General features: G+C 35.9%; 1 protein-coding gene across 1 annotated transcript; it reads right to left on the reverse strand.

Moving 5' to 3' along the window:
* Positions 1-1,043: 1,043 nt before the first annotated feature.
* On the reverse strand, positions 1,044-2,197 carry LOC149261849 (putative clathrin assembly protein At5g35200). Its single transcript, XM_089371491.1, has 2 exons — positions 1,799-2,197; positions 1,044-1,667 (listed from the first exon to the last, which is right to left on the reverse strand). The coding sequence occupies exons 1-2, from the start codon at positions 2,195-2,197 to the stop codon at positions 1,044-1,046; spliced, it is 1,023 nt and encodes a 340-aa protein (XP_089227617.1).
* Between the last annotated feature and the right edge of the window lie 13,386 nt (positions 2,198-15,583).

Here is a 15,583-nt window from a genome sequence, read left to right on the forward strand (position 1 = left end):
GAAAAATATATGGTTTAATGCTACAAAATAAGGTTTGTGGCCTTCAAATTTATTTTTAGGATTATCTACCATGTCTAAACCCCTAAGACACTATATATAATTATGGGCAAAATTTAATACTACATTAGCCATCCATGTGTCCATTATTGAGTGAACACAAGGTATATCAACTCAAATTAAAGATTTGAGAACTATATAATCACATTTAATGGGCACCATGATTTAGGACATGGCAAAAATATATGGTTTAATGCCCCAAAACAAAGTTTGTGGCCTTCAAATTTATTTTTGGAGATTATCTAGCATGCCTAAAACCCCAAATCACTATATACAATTATGGACATAATTATAAATGTGTCAGATAATAAATATGCTATTAATAGAAAAATAAATAGTCAAAGAAAAATAAAATAAAATTATGGTTAAATTAACAATCTCAAGGCTCATAACCCATTCATGAAATTATATAACACTATATAAGCCCTCCTTCTATCCATTATTGGACCAACAAAAGTATCTGTTAGAGAAACAAAAAATGTTCTTGGACTATAAAGTATTTATTTCTCATAAAAAAATAACTTACATGTTTAGTATGTTAAATTTGAAATCTGAATTTTTTAAAACAAAATAAGGGTTTTTAATAATTAAGTCCACTCAAATTATATATATATGATTTTGGTATCTTTGATTTATATATCTTATATATATATGTTTTGAAAATAAAATAAACAATCCCAAATACACACCTAAACAGTTAATATTTTTTATAAATTCACGCCATTTATATCCAGAATAATAATATTAACGGTACAAATTCACATCTATTGAACCTGCTTACAATAATAACACACTAACCCTAAAACCCCGGAAATCATTTCCCAGGTCTTCTTCCAACGCACCAAACTCCACACAGAACACACAAGGAGCATATAAATTCAGTACATATATCTAACATTAATCGATCCACCACATCATTCGACCCTTCTAATAACCCTAGCCTGTCAAGAAAGGGTTTGCTCTGTGCCCATTCTGAAGGGCAAGCTTTATCTGCTATCCAATGCTCTCTCCCATTCTTTCTCTGCATCATAGTTAGTGAATGAATCCTTTATGCTCATATCCCATTCCCTCTCCCATTCTTTCACTGCATGATTGCTTTCATAACTAGCCTCCTGGCCAGTGTTTTCAGAACCAAAAATGATCAATGGCCTCTCTTCCTCCACTGCATCCTGCGAAGTCTTCTTCGGAGCTGTTGCTTTCTTAGTAATATGTTCTTCCTCTAAGCCATTACAGTGATGCCTGTATTTTTGAATGCGATCCTCCATTTGACTGAGGAATCTCTTCTGTGAGAGATAGTCACCATGGCCATCTGTTAGACCTACTCTAGTGCATGCATTACAAAACTCCGAGAGTTTATCGTACTGCTGCAAAATTTGGTCGTAAATATAAACGAAGTATAAAGCTTGATCACCAGAAAAGTCAGAGAAGGAATAATCCAGCAAATTGCGTACACAATCATTAATGGCTGTGCAGATTTTTGGACAATCTTCCACAAGTAAATCCAGAGCGTAGTGAACGAGATAGTTCACTGCGACGGGGCCCTCCTCAGAAGGACTGCAGTCTAGGAGGCAACCTAGAAGTAGATGCAGGGATCGAAAATCTTGCAAAAGCTGAGCAATTTCAAAATTCTGATATTGAGCTGCAGTCTCTGAACCAAAAAAGAGGCATACTTGCGAACCCAAAGAGAGAATGGGAGGGCCAATGGGGTGGAAGAATCCTTAGAACTTTGGGACACCCGCACGAGTGGAGTTTTATCAGAGGATTTCTGCTTTTCTTCATCTTCTTGGTCGAAAATGCAGGGAAGAACATCCCTGGTCAGTCGATGAACGAGTGCCAACGTCTTGACAGCGACCATCCAATTTTTTGTTCGGCTTAACCGATCTTCAACAACTTGTTTTATATAAAGTCTCAGCCTTTGCTGTTCCATTGCCGCAACCAAAACGAGGAGGTGTTTTTCCTTCGGGGCCTTACCATTGTGGCGAGCAACTTTAATGAATGCAACCTCTATGTCTGCAAGTCTGGTATTGATAACTGGAGTCGTATGGACAAGTCCGACATAGCTCATGATGGCAAATCCAACGGAAACGGCGTCCTTCAGCGCTCCCATTACTTTTCTTGACCAGGATTCCATCCAGGCCATGACTTTAGTATATATATATATTCAAATTATATTAATAAATAATAATAAAAATATTTAATTTGCTTAAAATGTCTTAAGCATTTAAAGTACATGGCTATTTATATTTTGATTTTATATATCATAGGTTATATATATCCAAAAGTATATGTCATATGACATCATTAATTTTATATATATATATATATTAATAATAATAAAATATTTAAGGTAGATAGTAAATAAAATATTTTATTATATAAAATTAAATAATATTGATGTGTATTTATAATTATATTAATAAGGAAAATATTTTAATATGGATAATATGGTGTATAAATAAAATATTTTACTATTTATATTAAGTAAAAAAATAATTTAAAAATATCTAAAGTAGTCTCACTATTTTATATTTTGGTCTTTTTCACATATAGTTTTTGATAAGTCTAAAATTTATCAATTAATTGTTGAAATTGCAAATTTAAGAGGTGTAGTTTGTATAATCCAAGTGTCCAAAGGGATTTTCAAGGCATTGTATCCATTTATACATTCAAAAATGCAATTTAAACAATGGAGAATTACATATAGTATGTATATAACCAGTATAGATTAATCTGAAATCCCCATTCCCCCACACACAAATATGGTTGTCGTTAAAATTGATATATCTATATCTATATCTATATATATATATATATAAACCACACCCACTATTTATGAAGTTTGGGAGTGATTAAATGTCTTTCACTCCAGGTCTTTTTTGAGATTTTGCACTCTAAAAGAATTTTGCATATCAAGACACAATAAAAACAAAACAAAACATGCAACAATTATCTAGTTTTATTAATAATTTGCATAAATTATAAAATGAAAACATAGAAACATTCCACACCATCATCCAATCTTCATTACTTAATAATTTTCATAAAATATAGCATACAAAAACATGTAAGACGATGCGTCCCCTGACACGAAAATTGCACCAGCAGATGATGGAAACAATCATAAGGCAAATGGCCTCTCGAAGTCATATTATCTATCAAACAATGAAATAGAACCAATAGATTTCCAAAACATGTTCCATTAAGTTCTTCCAAAACACCAGGGATTTACGCCATAATCTTATGTGATCAACACTCCAGGTACATATATCTAACATTAATCGATCCACCACATCATTCGACCCTTCTAATAACCCTAGCCTGTCAAGAAAGGGTTTGCTCTGTGCCCATTCTGAAGGGCAAGCTCTATCTGCTATCCAATGCTCTCTCCCATTCTATCTCTCCATGATAATCAGTGAATGAATCCTTTATGTTCACATCGAATGCCCTCTCCCATTCTTTCACTGCATGATTGCTTTCATAACTAGCCTCCTGGCCAGTGTTTTCAGAACCAAAAATGATCAATGGCCTCTCTTCCTCCACTGCATCCTGCGAAGTCTCCTTCGGAGCTGTTGCTTTCTTAGTAATATGTTCTTCCTCCACTGCATCCTGCGAAGTCTCCTTCGGAGCTGTTTCTTTCTTAGTAATATGTTCTTCCTCTAAGCCATTACAGTGATGCCTGTATTTTTGAATGCGATCCTCCATTTTACTGAGGAATCTCTTCTGTGAGAGACAGTCACCATGGCCATCTGTTAGACCTACTCTAGTGCATGCATTACAAAACTCCGAGAGTTTATCGTACTGCTGCAAAATTTGGTCGTAAATATAAACGAAGTATAAAGCTTGATCTTGGTGTTGCACTGCAGTCTCTGAACCAAAAAAGAGGCATACTTGCGAACCCAAAGAGAGAATGGGAGGGCCAATGGGGTGGAAGAATCCTTAGAACTTTGGGACACCCGCACGAATGGAGTTTTATCAGAGGATTTCTGCTTTTCTTCATCTTCTTGGTCGAAAATGCAGGGAAGAACATCCCTGGTCAGTCGATGAACGAGTGCCAACGTCTTGACAGCGACCATCCAATTTTTTGTTCGGCTTAACCGATCTTCAACAACTTGTTTTATATAAAGTCTCAGCCTTTGCTGTTCCGTTGCCGCAACCAAAACGAGGAGGTGTTTTTCCTTCGGGGCCTTACCATTGTGGCGAGCAACTTTAATGAATGCAACCTCTATGTCTGCAAGTCTGGTATTGATAACTGGAGTCGTATGGACAAGTCCGACATAGCTCATGATGGCAAATCCAACGGAAACGGCGTCCTTCAGCGCTCCCATTACTTTTCTTGACCAGGATTCCATCCAGGCCATGACTTTAGTATATATATATATTCAAATTATATTAATAAATAATAATAAAAATATTTAATTTGCTTAAAATGTCTTACATGGCTATTTATATTTTGATTTTATATATCATATGTTATATATATCCAAAAGTATATGTCATATGACATCATTAATTATATATATATATATATATTAATAATAATAAAATATTTAATGTAGATAGTAAATAAAATATTTTATTATATAAAATTAAATAATATTGATGTGTATTTATAATTATATTAATAAGGAAAATATTTTAATATGGATAATATGGTGTATAAATAAAATATTTTACTATTTATATTAAGTAAAAAAATAATTTAAAAATATCTAAAGTAGTCTCACTATTTTATATTTTGGTCTTTTTCACATATAGTTTTTGATAAGTCTAAAATTTATCAATTAATTGTTGAAATTGCAAATTTAAGAGGTGTAGTTTGTATAATCCAAGTGTCCAAAGGGATTTTCAAGGCATTGTATCCATTTATACATTCAAAAATGCAATTTAAACAATGGAGAATTACATATAGTATGTATATAACCAGTATAGATTAATCTGAAATCCCCATTCCCCCACACACAAATATGGTTGTCGTTAAAATTGATATATCTATATCTATATCTATATATATATATATATATATAAACCACACCCACTATTTATGAAGTTTGGCAGTGATTAAATGTCTTTCACTCCAGGGCTTTTTTGAGATTTTGCACTCTAAAAGAATTTTGCATATCAAGACACAATAAAAACAAAACAAAACATGCAACAATTATCTAGTTTTATTAATAATTTGCATAAATTATAAAATGAAAACATAGAAACATTCCACACCATCATCCAATCTTCATTACTTAATAATTTTCATAAAATATAGTATACAAAAACATGTAAGACGATGCGTCCCCTGACACGAAAATTGCACCAGCAGATGATGGAAACAATCATAAGGCAAATGGCCTCTCGAAGTCATATTATCTATCAAACAATGAAATAGAACCAATAGATTTCCAAAACATGTTCCATTAAGTTCTTCCAAAACACCAGGGATTTACGCCATAATCTTATGTGATCAACACTGGCGGGAACTTCGTACTAGCTAAATGATAAAATTTGGCACTTAAAATTTTCCTTGGTAGTTCTTAAGGCTACGACACGAAACCCACTTAAGGAATCATCAAACTTCAAGCTAGGTCTAATGCCATAGGGACTTTCTCACGGAAGAGAGGAAATGCATAGGGCTAAAGGCCACTATACAAGTCGTCGATTAGGAATATCTTTCCTACGAGAAAAATATTGTGCTCTTCTTCAGGTTTTGGCATGTCATGAATGGTTTTCAAGGCTTAGGGCATGATTTTAAAGTCAAAATTCAAGGTCTAAGACCCAATATTTTTTTTGGGGATCATGTGCCTCATACAATGTCTTAACAACAAATTGATTGAAGTGGCTCCAAAAATGCTCAAAATTCAAAAGTGGCTCAAAATCGCTCAAAAATAAGAGTGATCAGATTGAAGTGAAACTAGGACAATATCGTAGTGTTTTTCATCCCGACTCTAACAATGTAAATGATACTCAAATTCGAGTTCGTATGCTCCAAATATTCGTGGTCAATGTTTTTGTAAAACTAGGCCAAATTGCAGTCACTAACGAGGCAACAATTTGGAAAAGAGTCGGCAGATGAAATCCGGCAGTCTGAAAGGGCGAATTTGTCGCCTCTTTAAATTTTTCTGTGACCCCCAAAAACTAGTCTAATTATTTTACTTAATATATTATAAAAAAAAATATTTGAGAAAAGGGGTGGTGGGTTGCTACCCATAACACCCCTAACAACTATTATTTATTTATAAATGAAATGGGTTTGGGCCGCGGGTGACCCAGACCCTGCCCAACCACATAGCAACACATATGACACGGTCATTGGGCCATTGACCACCAAACCAGGGCCAACGGGACTTGAACCTGCGGTAGCCTGTGGCTGGCTCGCCCCACAAGGTAGCCCCACATTCTAATTTTCCAAATAATTGCCACAGAAAACCATCTCCATAACATATCAACGCTAGACAACCATATGTAACGGTTAGTAAACTGCCACCCCAAATGGGTTACGTGCCAACCAATTAATTATTACATGATATGTCAACAAAAAAATGACACGCTAATAATGGGAGAACCACGAGCTTGACCCCAGGACCTCGTCCCACCTAATTTGGGCACCCAACAATAGACCACATGCCACAACTTGTATTATCCACCTAGAAAATTGTTATAAGATACTAATTTCTCATTCACAGAGGACGGAGGAGGCGAAACTGAGTGTAATGTTCCTAAATAGGAAATACAAATGATAATAGGAATTATCCTATGCAGCAAAATATAAAAGCGAAATATTCATTAAGAGCGCACAAAAAAATTGCAAATGAAGAACTTCTGAGCCATTTTATTACAATTTTGCAATCCAAATACAATATATAGTGGAATGGTGCACCTGGGCTTGTCTCAATGGAAAATCAGGACCAAACCGAGGTAGGAAAATGGCTGAGCTGAAGGCTGTCGAGCTGTTGCACCAATCTGCACTGCGATACTCAGAAAACTTCTGCACTACTGAACTTCGACTGGCTGGAAAGTGCAGTAAAATTGCCTAGAAAATTGTGCTCTTTTAATCCCGGACTCCTTGGACAAAATCTAAAAAATCCCAAAAGGGAATTTGGTTGGTTTTGACTTCTGACTTCTGACCCCCTTGGAGCCTCACCCCAGCTATGGCTGTAAAAATTTGACTTGCTGCAAACTACCTGCAAATCCCTTTGCAAACTCCTCCAAAATGCTAGATTTATCGCTTCTATCTAGCTCCTCACTACCCGATTGAATCTTAGCCAAGATCAGTTGCTCGTCGAACACCACGAATTTCTGTTGGGTGACCTCTACACTATCCCTCTGCTCATAAATGTGAATTGTTGGTAGCTGGCTCAGGTAGCTACAAACTCAAGCAAAAATGCCTACTCTACGCTACCTCCTCAGCTCCCGAATCTCCCAACAAGCAATGAGTTACATGCTGATCTTCAGTTCCCTCTGCGTGTTTTCTAGTTGCCCAAAAATACGCACTCCCTTATCTTTGCACTAGTGACTGATGTGTGTTGCTAACCCTGACTCCCTGAAATATCCTGTAGAACAGCCTCCCTAGGGCGAGCATGGATGGTCCCCCATAGTAGAGGTGGAATCTCCCGTGTGAGAGATTTGTGGCTAAATAGCCAGTAGACTTGCTAAACAACAATGCGTACAAGTGAGCGTTTGTTTGCAAATGTAGAAGATAATCCACAAAATGAGTCCATCTTCCTTTTATAATTTCTCCTTGTTCCTCTAGACTTTTTTTAATATTATTTTATTGGTGGGGGGCATTTTCTACTAAGTCACTTTTGCCACCATTTAATAAAATAATAATTTGCTACTATTCTCCAATAAAGTAATACTAGCCACCTTTCTCCAATAATATTTGCCCCCTTTTAATTAATATTACTAAAATTAGGTAAAATTCCTTAGTGACTCCCATGCTCACAAAATTGGGGATATTACACTTAGCAAGAACGAGCTAAGAGACATTGGAATGGTGTGAGGTGTCAAAACCATGATCATACAAAACCTTGAATGCTTCAGAACCTAAATTCGAGATGGAACCTTGATGGCACATTATTCAAGACAAAATCTTACAGGGATATTATTTTATGCTTGAGGAATCTAAAATATTCGCTGGAGGGTAATTTTTCACACTGACCGAATCATGTCAACTTTATACTCAAACGAACTAGAATTTCACTGGGAACGTCATGGTTTGGTTCATTTCCTCATGTAACCAACATAAGTTTAGGCAGTCAATAGTGAGGAATCTTTACAGAATCTTGAGGAATCTAAAATATTCCCTTGGAGGCTAACTTTTTACAGAGGCAAAGTAAACTTTATAGTCATTTTTCATAGAATTTCGGAAGGAGCACAGTGGTGTTCTCAAACTTTTCATCTGACCAGCGGATTATTCAGCCATCTCCAGGAAGGAATCTTTGGGGGTATCTTCAAGATTCCTAGGGGCCCATATTTTGATAGTGTGATAAAAGGGTCAAGTTTATAGTCGTTTAACATGATTTCTTGCTACGAATTCAATGATGGGGTTCATTTTCTCAGCTAAGCTTTGCATTTTCAGGACATCCCCAAAAGTGGAGGTATATGATGTAGTGATGACATGATTTTTCTTTTGATTTGCTGAGATGATGATTTTGTGTTTGAGATCCTTGTTACCATTATGTTGAAGGATACCTGTATGACAGGCCATGTGAGAATTAATTAGCTTGTCAAGCTGAAGGAGGGCCCGTATGAGTGAGAGTTCCTATAGGAGAACGTCTCATGGAGAAACATGCCACTCTAGTTGAGGGAATTTATCCTTGTAATGACAAAGAATGTACTATGTACTCATCATCATTTGTAGGATTTAATGAAACAACATCCTCACCCTTAACACGAGGCCCAAAGGCCCAACCCACACTCGATGAACTCCAGTATCAATGTGTGTGTGTCCTTTGCTTTGATGATCGTCATTATGTTTCTTCTTCTTTAACATATGCACATGTGGTTTTTCATACTCTTTCACATGAAATTATGTTAACATCACAAAAATAAAAGATCTTGGTTAATTTCGGTAGTTGAAGAGATCTGGAACAAGTCTGGTATAAGAGTGATCTTATCGTTGATGTGAATTGCAAGTGTGAATGATAACCACAGAGTGAACATGCAGTAAGAAGGAAAATGGATAAAAAAAAAGATCTCTACGAGGACCTCCTTAGGATGACACACATGGTATATTACATGTATTTAGATTATGAGGAGAAGATTGCAAGAGAGGAATGGGATAAAGAAAGAGAAAAGGACGATGCTCCATCTACCCCCTTGAGTGAACATTCTTCTTGTTCACCATCTTCTCATCATTCAAATGAGGAGATCAATCAGAGCCTTCAAGCAGAGAATGTTAAATTGAGGAGACTTCTACAAGAAGAGAAAGAGGAGAAGCAGAAATTGCACTTCATCTACGAGTCATAGAAGAGGCCTTGCAAGAGTTGAAGTGCAACAAAGGCTTCATGAAGCCATCATCACCTATTTCATAATCGACAAATGAGGTAAACACTATTGGTAGTTCTTCAATTTCATTTTCACATGATGTTATATCCATTGGAAACATGGAGGTACCCATTTCATGAATTGGCATGAGACTCATCACCAAGATGGGGTATAAAGGAGGAGGACTTGGTCTTAATGGCCAAGGAATGACTCATTCATTGGAGGTTGTACGAAGACCTAGGTTTGTATGTTTAGGATACAATGAAGTAAAGTGCTCAAAGGTATCGTAAGCTTCCAAGGCATTGTCGAAACCATCGGGGAAAGAGGGTATTTGGAACACATCACAATCCTCCAATGGCAGTGCACATATAACAGGAAGAGCTAAGGCAAGTTCTTATCACCAAGGTTGCAATAGAGACAACTAAGAGAGGTTTAAAAGTCTCAGTATTCTAAAGTTCATTTTGATTACAAGAATATTGTTAATGATGAGTAGAAATGATAACGTATAAAGCCATGTAGTTTTTGTGGTTTGCATAATAATGTGGTTACTAAGTGCTAGAAGAGAATGGCAGCAAGAAAAAGGATGAGGCATGAATGACCTTCTCCACATCAAGGAAAGAAGAAGGTTAAGCAGATCTGGCGTAAGAATACTTTTTGCAATCATTGCAATAAATAATAAATAATAATATTAATAAATAATAATAAAAATAAAAATATTTAAATTGCTTAAGATGTCTTAATCATTTAAAGCATATGGCTATTTGTATTTTGCTTTTATATATCATATGTTATATATATCCAAAAGTATATGTTATATGACATCATTAATTTTATATATATATTAATAAAATAAAATATTTAATGTAGATAGTAAATAAAATATTTTATTATATAAAATTAAATAATATTGATGTGTATTTATAATTATATTAATAAGGAAAATATTTTAATATGGATAATGTGGTGTATAAATAAAATATTTTACTATTTATATTAAGTAAAAAATAATTTAAAAATATCTAAAGTAGTCTCACTATTTTATATTTTGGTCTTTTTCACATATAGTTTTTGGCGAGTCTAAAATTTATCAATTAATTGTTGAAATTGCAAATTTAAGAGGTGTAGTTTGTATAATCCAAGTGTCCAAAGGAATTTTCAAGGCATTGTATCCATTTATACATTCAAAAATGCAATTTAAACAATGAAGAATTACATATAGTATGTATATAACCAGTGTAGATTAATCTTAAACCCCCATTCCCCCACACACACATATGGTTGTGGTTAATCTATATATATATATATATATATATATATATATATATATATATATATATATATATATATATATATAGATATATATATAAACCACACCCACTATTTATGAAGTCTGGGAGTGATTAAATGTCTTGCACTCCAGATCTTTTTTGAGATTTTTCACTCTAAAAGAATTTTGCATATCAAGACACAATAAAAACAAAACAAAACATGCAACAATTATCTAGTTTTATTAATAATTTGAATAAAGTATAAAATGAAAACATAGAAACATTCCACACTCTCATCCAATCTTCATTACTTAATAATTTTCATAAAATATAGAATACAAAAACATCCAAGACGATGCGTCCCCTGACATGAAAATTGCACCAGCAGATGATGGAAACAATCATAAGGCAAATGGCCTCTCGAAGTCGTATTATCTATCAAACAATGAAAAAGAACCAATAGATTTCCAAAACGTGTTCCATTAAGCTCTTCCAAAACTCCAAGGATTTACGCCATAATCTTTTGTGATCAACACTGGCGGGAACTTCGTACTAGCTAAATGATAAAATTTGGCACTTAAAATTTTCCTTGGTAGTTCTTAAGGCTACAACACGAAACCCACATAAGGAATCATCAATCTTCAAGCTAGGTCTAATGCCATAGGGACTTTCTCATGGAAGAGAGGAAATGCATAGGGCTAAAGGCCACTATACAAGTCATGGATTAGGAATATTTTTCCTATGAGAAATATATTGTGCTCTTTTTTAGGTTTTAGCATGTCATAAATGGTTTTCAAGGCTTAGGGCATGATTTTAAGGTCAAAATTCAAGGTCTAAGACCCAATATTTTTTTTAGGGATCATGTGCCTCATACAATGTCTTAACAACAAATTGATTGAAGTGGCTCCAAAAATGCTCAAAATTCAGAAGTGGCTCAAAATAGCTCAAAAATAAGAGTGATCAGATTGAAGTGAAACTAGGACAATATCATAGTGTTTTTCATCCCGATTCCAACAATGTAAATGATACTCAAATTCGAGTTCGTATGCTCTAAATATTCGTGGTCAATGTTTTTGTAAAACTAGGCCAAATTGCAGTCACTAACGAGGCAACAATTTGGAAAAGAGTTGGCAGATGAAATCTGGCAGTCGGAAAGGGCGAATTTATCTCCTCTTTAACTTTTTCGGTGACCCCCAAAAACTAGCCTAATTATTTTAGTTAATATATTATAAAAAAAATTATTTAAGAAAAGTGGTGGTGGGTTGCTACCCGTGACACCCCCAACAACTATTATTTATTTATAAATGAAATGGGTTGGGGCCGCGGGTGACCCGGACCCCACCCAACCACATAGCAACACATATGACATGGTCGTTGGGCCATTGACCACCAAACCAGGGCCAACGGAACTTGAACCCGTGGTAGCCTGTGGCTAGCTCGCCCCACACGGTAGCCCTACATTCTAAGTTTCCAAATAATTGCCATAGAAAACCATCTCCATAACATATCAACGCTAAACAACCATATGTAACGGTTAGTAAACTGCCACTGCAAATGGGTTACGTGCCAACCAATTAATTATTACATGATATGTCAACAAAACAAACGACACGCTAATAAGGGGATACCCACGGGCTTGACCCCAGGACCTCGTCCCACCTAATTTGGGCACCCAACAATAGACCACATGCCACAACTTGTATTATCCACCTAGAAAATTGCTATAAGATATTAATTTCTCATTCACAGAGGACGAAAGAGGCGAAACCGAGTGTAATGTTCCTAAATAGGAAATACAAGTGATAATAGCAATTATCCTATGCAGCAAAATACAAAAGCGAGATATTCATTAAGTGCGCACAAAAAAATTGCAAATGAAGAACTTCTGAGCCATTTTATTACAATTTTGCAATCCAAATACAATATATAGTGGAATGGTGCACCTGGGCTTGTCTCAATGGAAAATCAGGACCAAACCGAGGTAGGAAAATGCCTGAGCTAAAGGCTGTCGAGCTATTGCACCAATCTGCACTGTGATACTCAGAAAACTTCTGCACTACTGAACTTCGACTGGCTGGAAAGTACAGTAAAACTGCCTAGAAAATTGTGCGCTTTTAATTCGGACTCCTTGGCCAAAATCTAAAAAATCCCAGAAGGGAATTTGGCTAGTTTTGACTTCGATTTCCGACCCCCTTGGAGCCTCACCCCAGCTATGGCTTCCAAATTCGACTTGCTGCAAACTGCCTACAAATCCCTCTGCAAACTCCTCCAAAATGCTAGATTTACCCCTGCTATCCAACTCCTCACTACCCGATTGAATCTTAGACAAGATCAATTGCTCCCCGAACGCAACAAATTTCTGTTGGGTGACCTCTGCACTGTCCGTCTACTCATAAATGTGAATTGCTGGTAGCTGGCACCGCTAGCTACAAACTCTAGCAAAAATTCCTGCTCTATGCTACCTCCTCAGCTCCCGGATCTCCCAACAAGCAATGAGTTACCTGCTGATCTTCAGTTCCCTCTGTGTGTTTTCTAGCTACCTAGAAATATGCACTTCCCTCTCTCTGCACTAGTGACTGATGTGTGTTGTTGCCACTGACTCCCTGAAATATCCTGTAGAACAGCCTCCTTAGGGAGAGCATGGATGGTCCCCCGTAGTAGAGGTGGAATCTCCCGTGTGAGAGATTTGTGGCTAAATAGCCGGTAGACTTGCTAAACAACAAAGCGTACAAGTGAGCATTTGTTTGCAAATGTAGAAGATAATCCACAAAATGAGGCCATCCTCCTTTTATAATTTCTCCTTGGTCCTCTAGACTTTTTTTTAATATTATTTTATTGGTGGGGGGCATTTTCTACTAAGTCACTTTTTCCACCATTTAATAAAATAATAATTTGTTGCTATTCTCCAATAAAGTAATACTAGCCACCTTTATCCAATAATATTTTCCCCCTTTTAATTAATATTACTAAAATTGGGTAAAATTCCTTAGTGACTCCCATGCTCATAAAATTGGGGATATTACACTCAGCAAGAACGAGCTAAGAGACATTGGAATGGTGCGAGGTGTCAAAACCATGAATCATACAAAACCTTGAATGCTTCAGAACCCAAATTTGAGATGGAACGTTGATGGTACATTATTCAAGACAAAATCTTGCAGGGATATTATTTTATGCTTGAGGAATCTAAAATATTCCCTAGAGGGTAATTTTTCACACTCACCGAATCATGTCAACTTTATACTCAAACGAACTAGAATTTCACTGGGAACGTCATGGTTTGGTTCATTTCCTCATTTAACTAGCATAAGTTTAGGCAGTCAACAGTGAGGAATCTTTACAAAATCTTGAGGAATCTAAAATATTCCCTTGGAGGCTAACTTTTTACAGAGGCAAAGCAAACTTTATAGTAATTTTTCATAGAATTTCGCAAGGAACACAGTGGTGTGCTAAAACTTTTCATCTGACCAGCGGATTATTCAACCATCTCCAAGAAGGAATCTTTGGGGGTATCTTCAAGATTCCTATGGGCCCATATTTTGACGGTGTGAGAAAAGGGTCAAGTTTATAGTCATTTAATATGATTTCTTGCTACGAATTCAATGATGGGGTTCATTTTGTCAGCTGAGCTTTGCATTTTCAAGACATCATCAAAAGTGGAGGTATATGATGTAGTGATGACATGATTTTTATTTTGATTTGTTGAGATGATGAATTTGTGTTTGAGATCCTTGTTACCATTATGTTGAAGGATACCTGTATGACAGGGCATGTGAGAATTAATTAGCTTGTCATGCTGAAGGAGGGCCCGTATGAGTGAGATTTCATATAGGAGAACATCTCGTGGAGAAACATGCCACTCTAGTTGAGGGAATTTATCCTTGTAATGACAAAGAATGTACTATGTACTCATCATCATTTGTAGGATTTGATGAAATGACCTCCTCACCCTTAACACGAGGCTCAAAGGCCCAACCCACACTAGATGAACTGCAGTATCAATGTGTGTGTGTCCTTTGATTTGATGATCGTCATTATGTTTCTTCTTCTTTAACATATGCACATGTGGTTTTTCATACTCTTTCACATGAAATTATGTTAACATCACAAAAATAAAAGATCTTGGTTAATTTCGGTAGTTGAAGAGATCTGGAACAAGTCTGGTATAAGAGTGATCTTATCGTTGATGTGAATTGCAAGTGTGAATGATAACCAGAGAGTGAACTTGCAATAAGAAGGAAAATGGATAACAAAAAATATCTCTACGAGGACCTCCTTAGGATGGCACACATCGTATATTTCATGTATTTAGATTATGAGGAGAAGATTGCAAGAGAGGAATGGGAGAAAGAAAGAGAAAAGGATGATGCTCCATCTACCCCCTCGAGTGAACATTCTTCTTGTTCACCATCTTCTCATCATTCAAATGAGGAGATCAATCAGAGCCTTCAAGCAGAGAATGTTAAATTGAGGAGACTTCTACAAGAAGAAATAGGAGAAGCAGAGATTGCAGCTTCATATACGAGTGATAGAAGAGGCTTTGCAAGAGTTGAAGTGCAATAAAGGCTTCATGAAGCCATCATCACCTATTTTATAATTGACAAATGAGGTAAACATTGTTGGTAGTTATTCAATTTCATTTTCACATGATGTTATATCCGTTGGAAACATGGAGGTACCCATTTCAGGAATTGGCATGAGACTCATCACCAAGATGGAGTATAAAGGAGGAGGTCTTGGTCTTAATGGCCAAGGAATGACTCATTCATTGGAGGTTGTAC

This window comes from Pinus tabuliformis, chromosome 6, assembly GCF_031772625.1.
Source record: "Pinus tabuliformis cultivar Carrire ecotype Pingquan chromosome 6, CPIR1, whole genome shotgun sequence".
NCBI lineage: Eukaryota > Viridiplantae > Streptophyta > Pinopsida > Pinales > Pinaceae > Pinus > Pinus tabuliformis.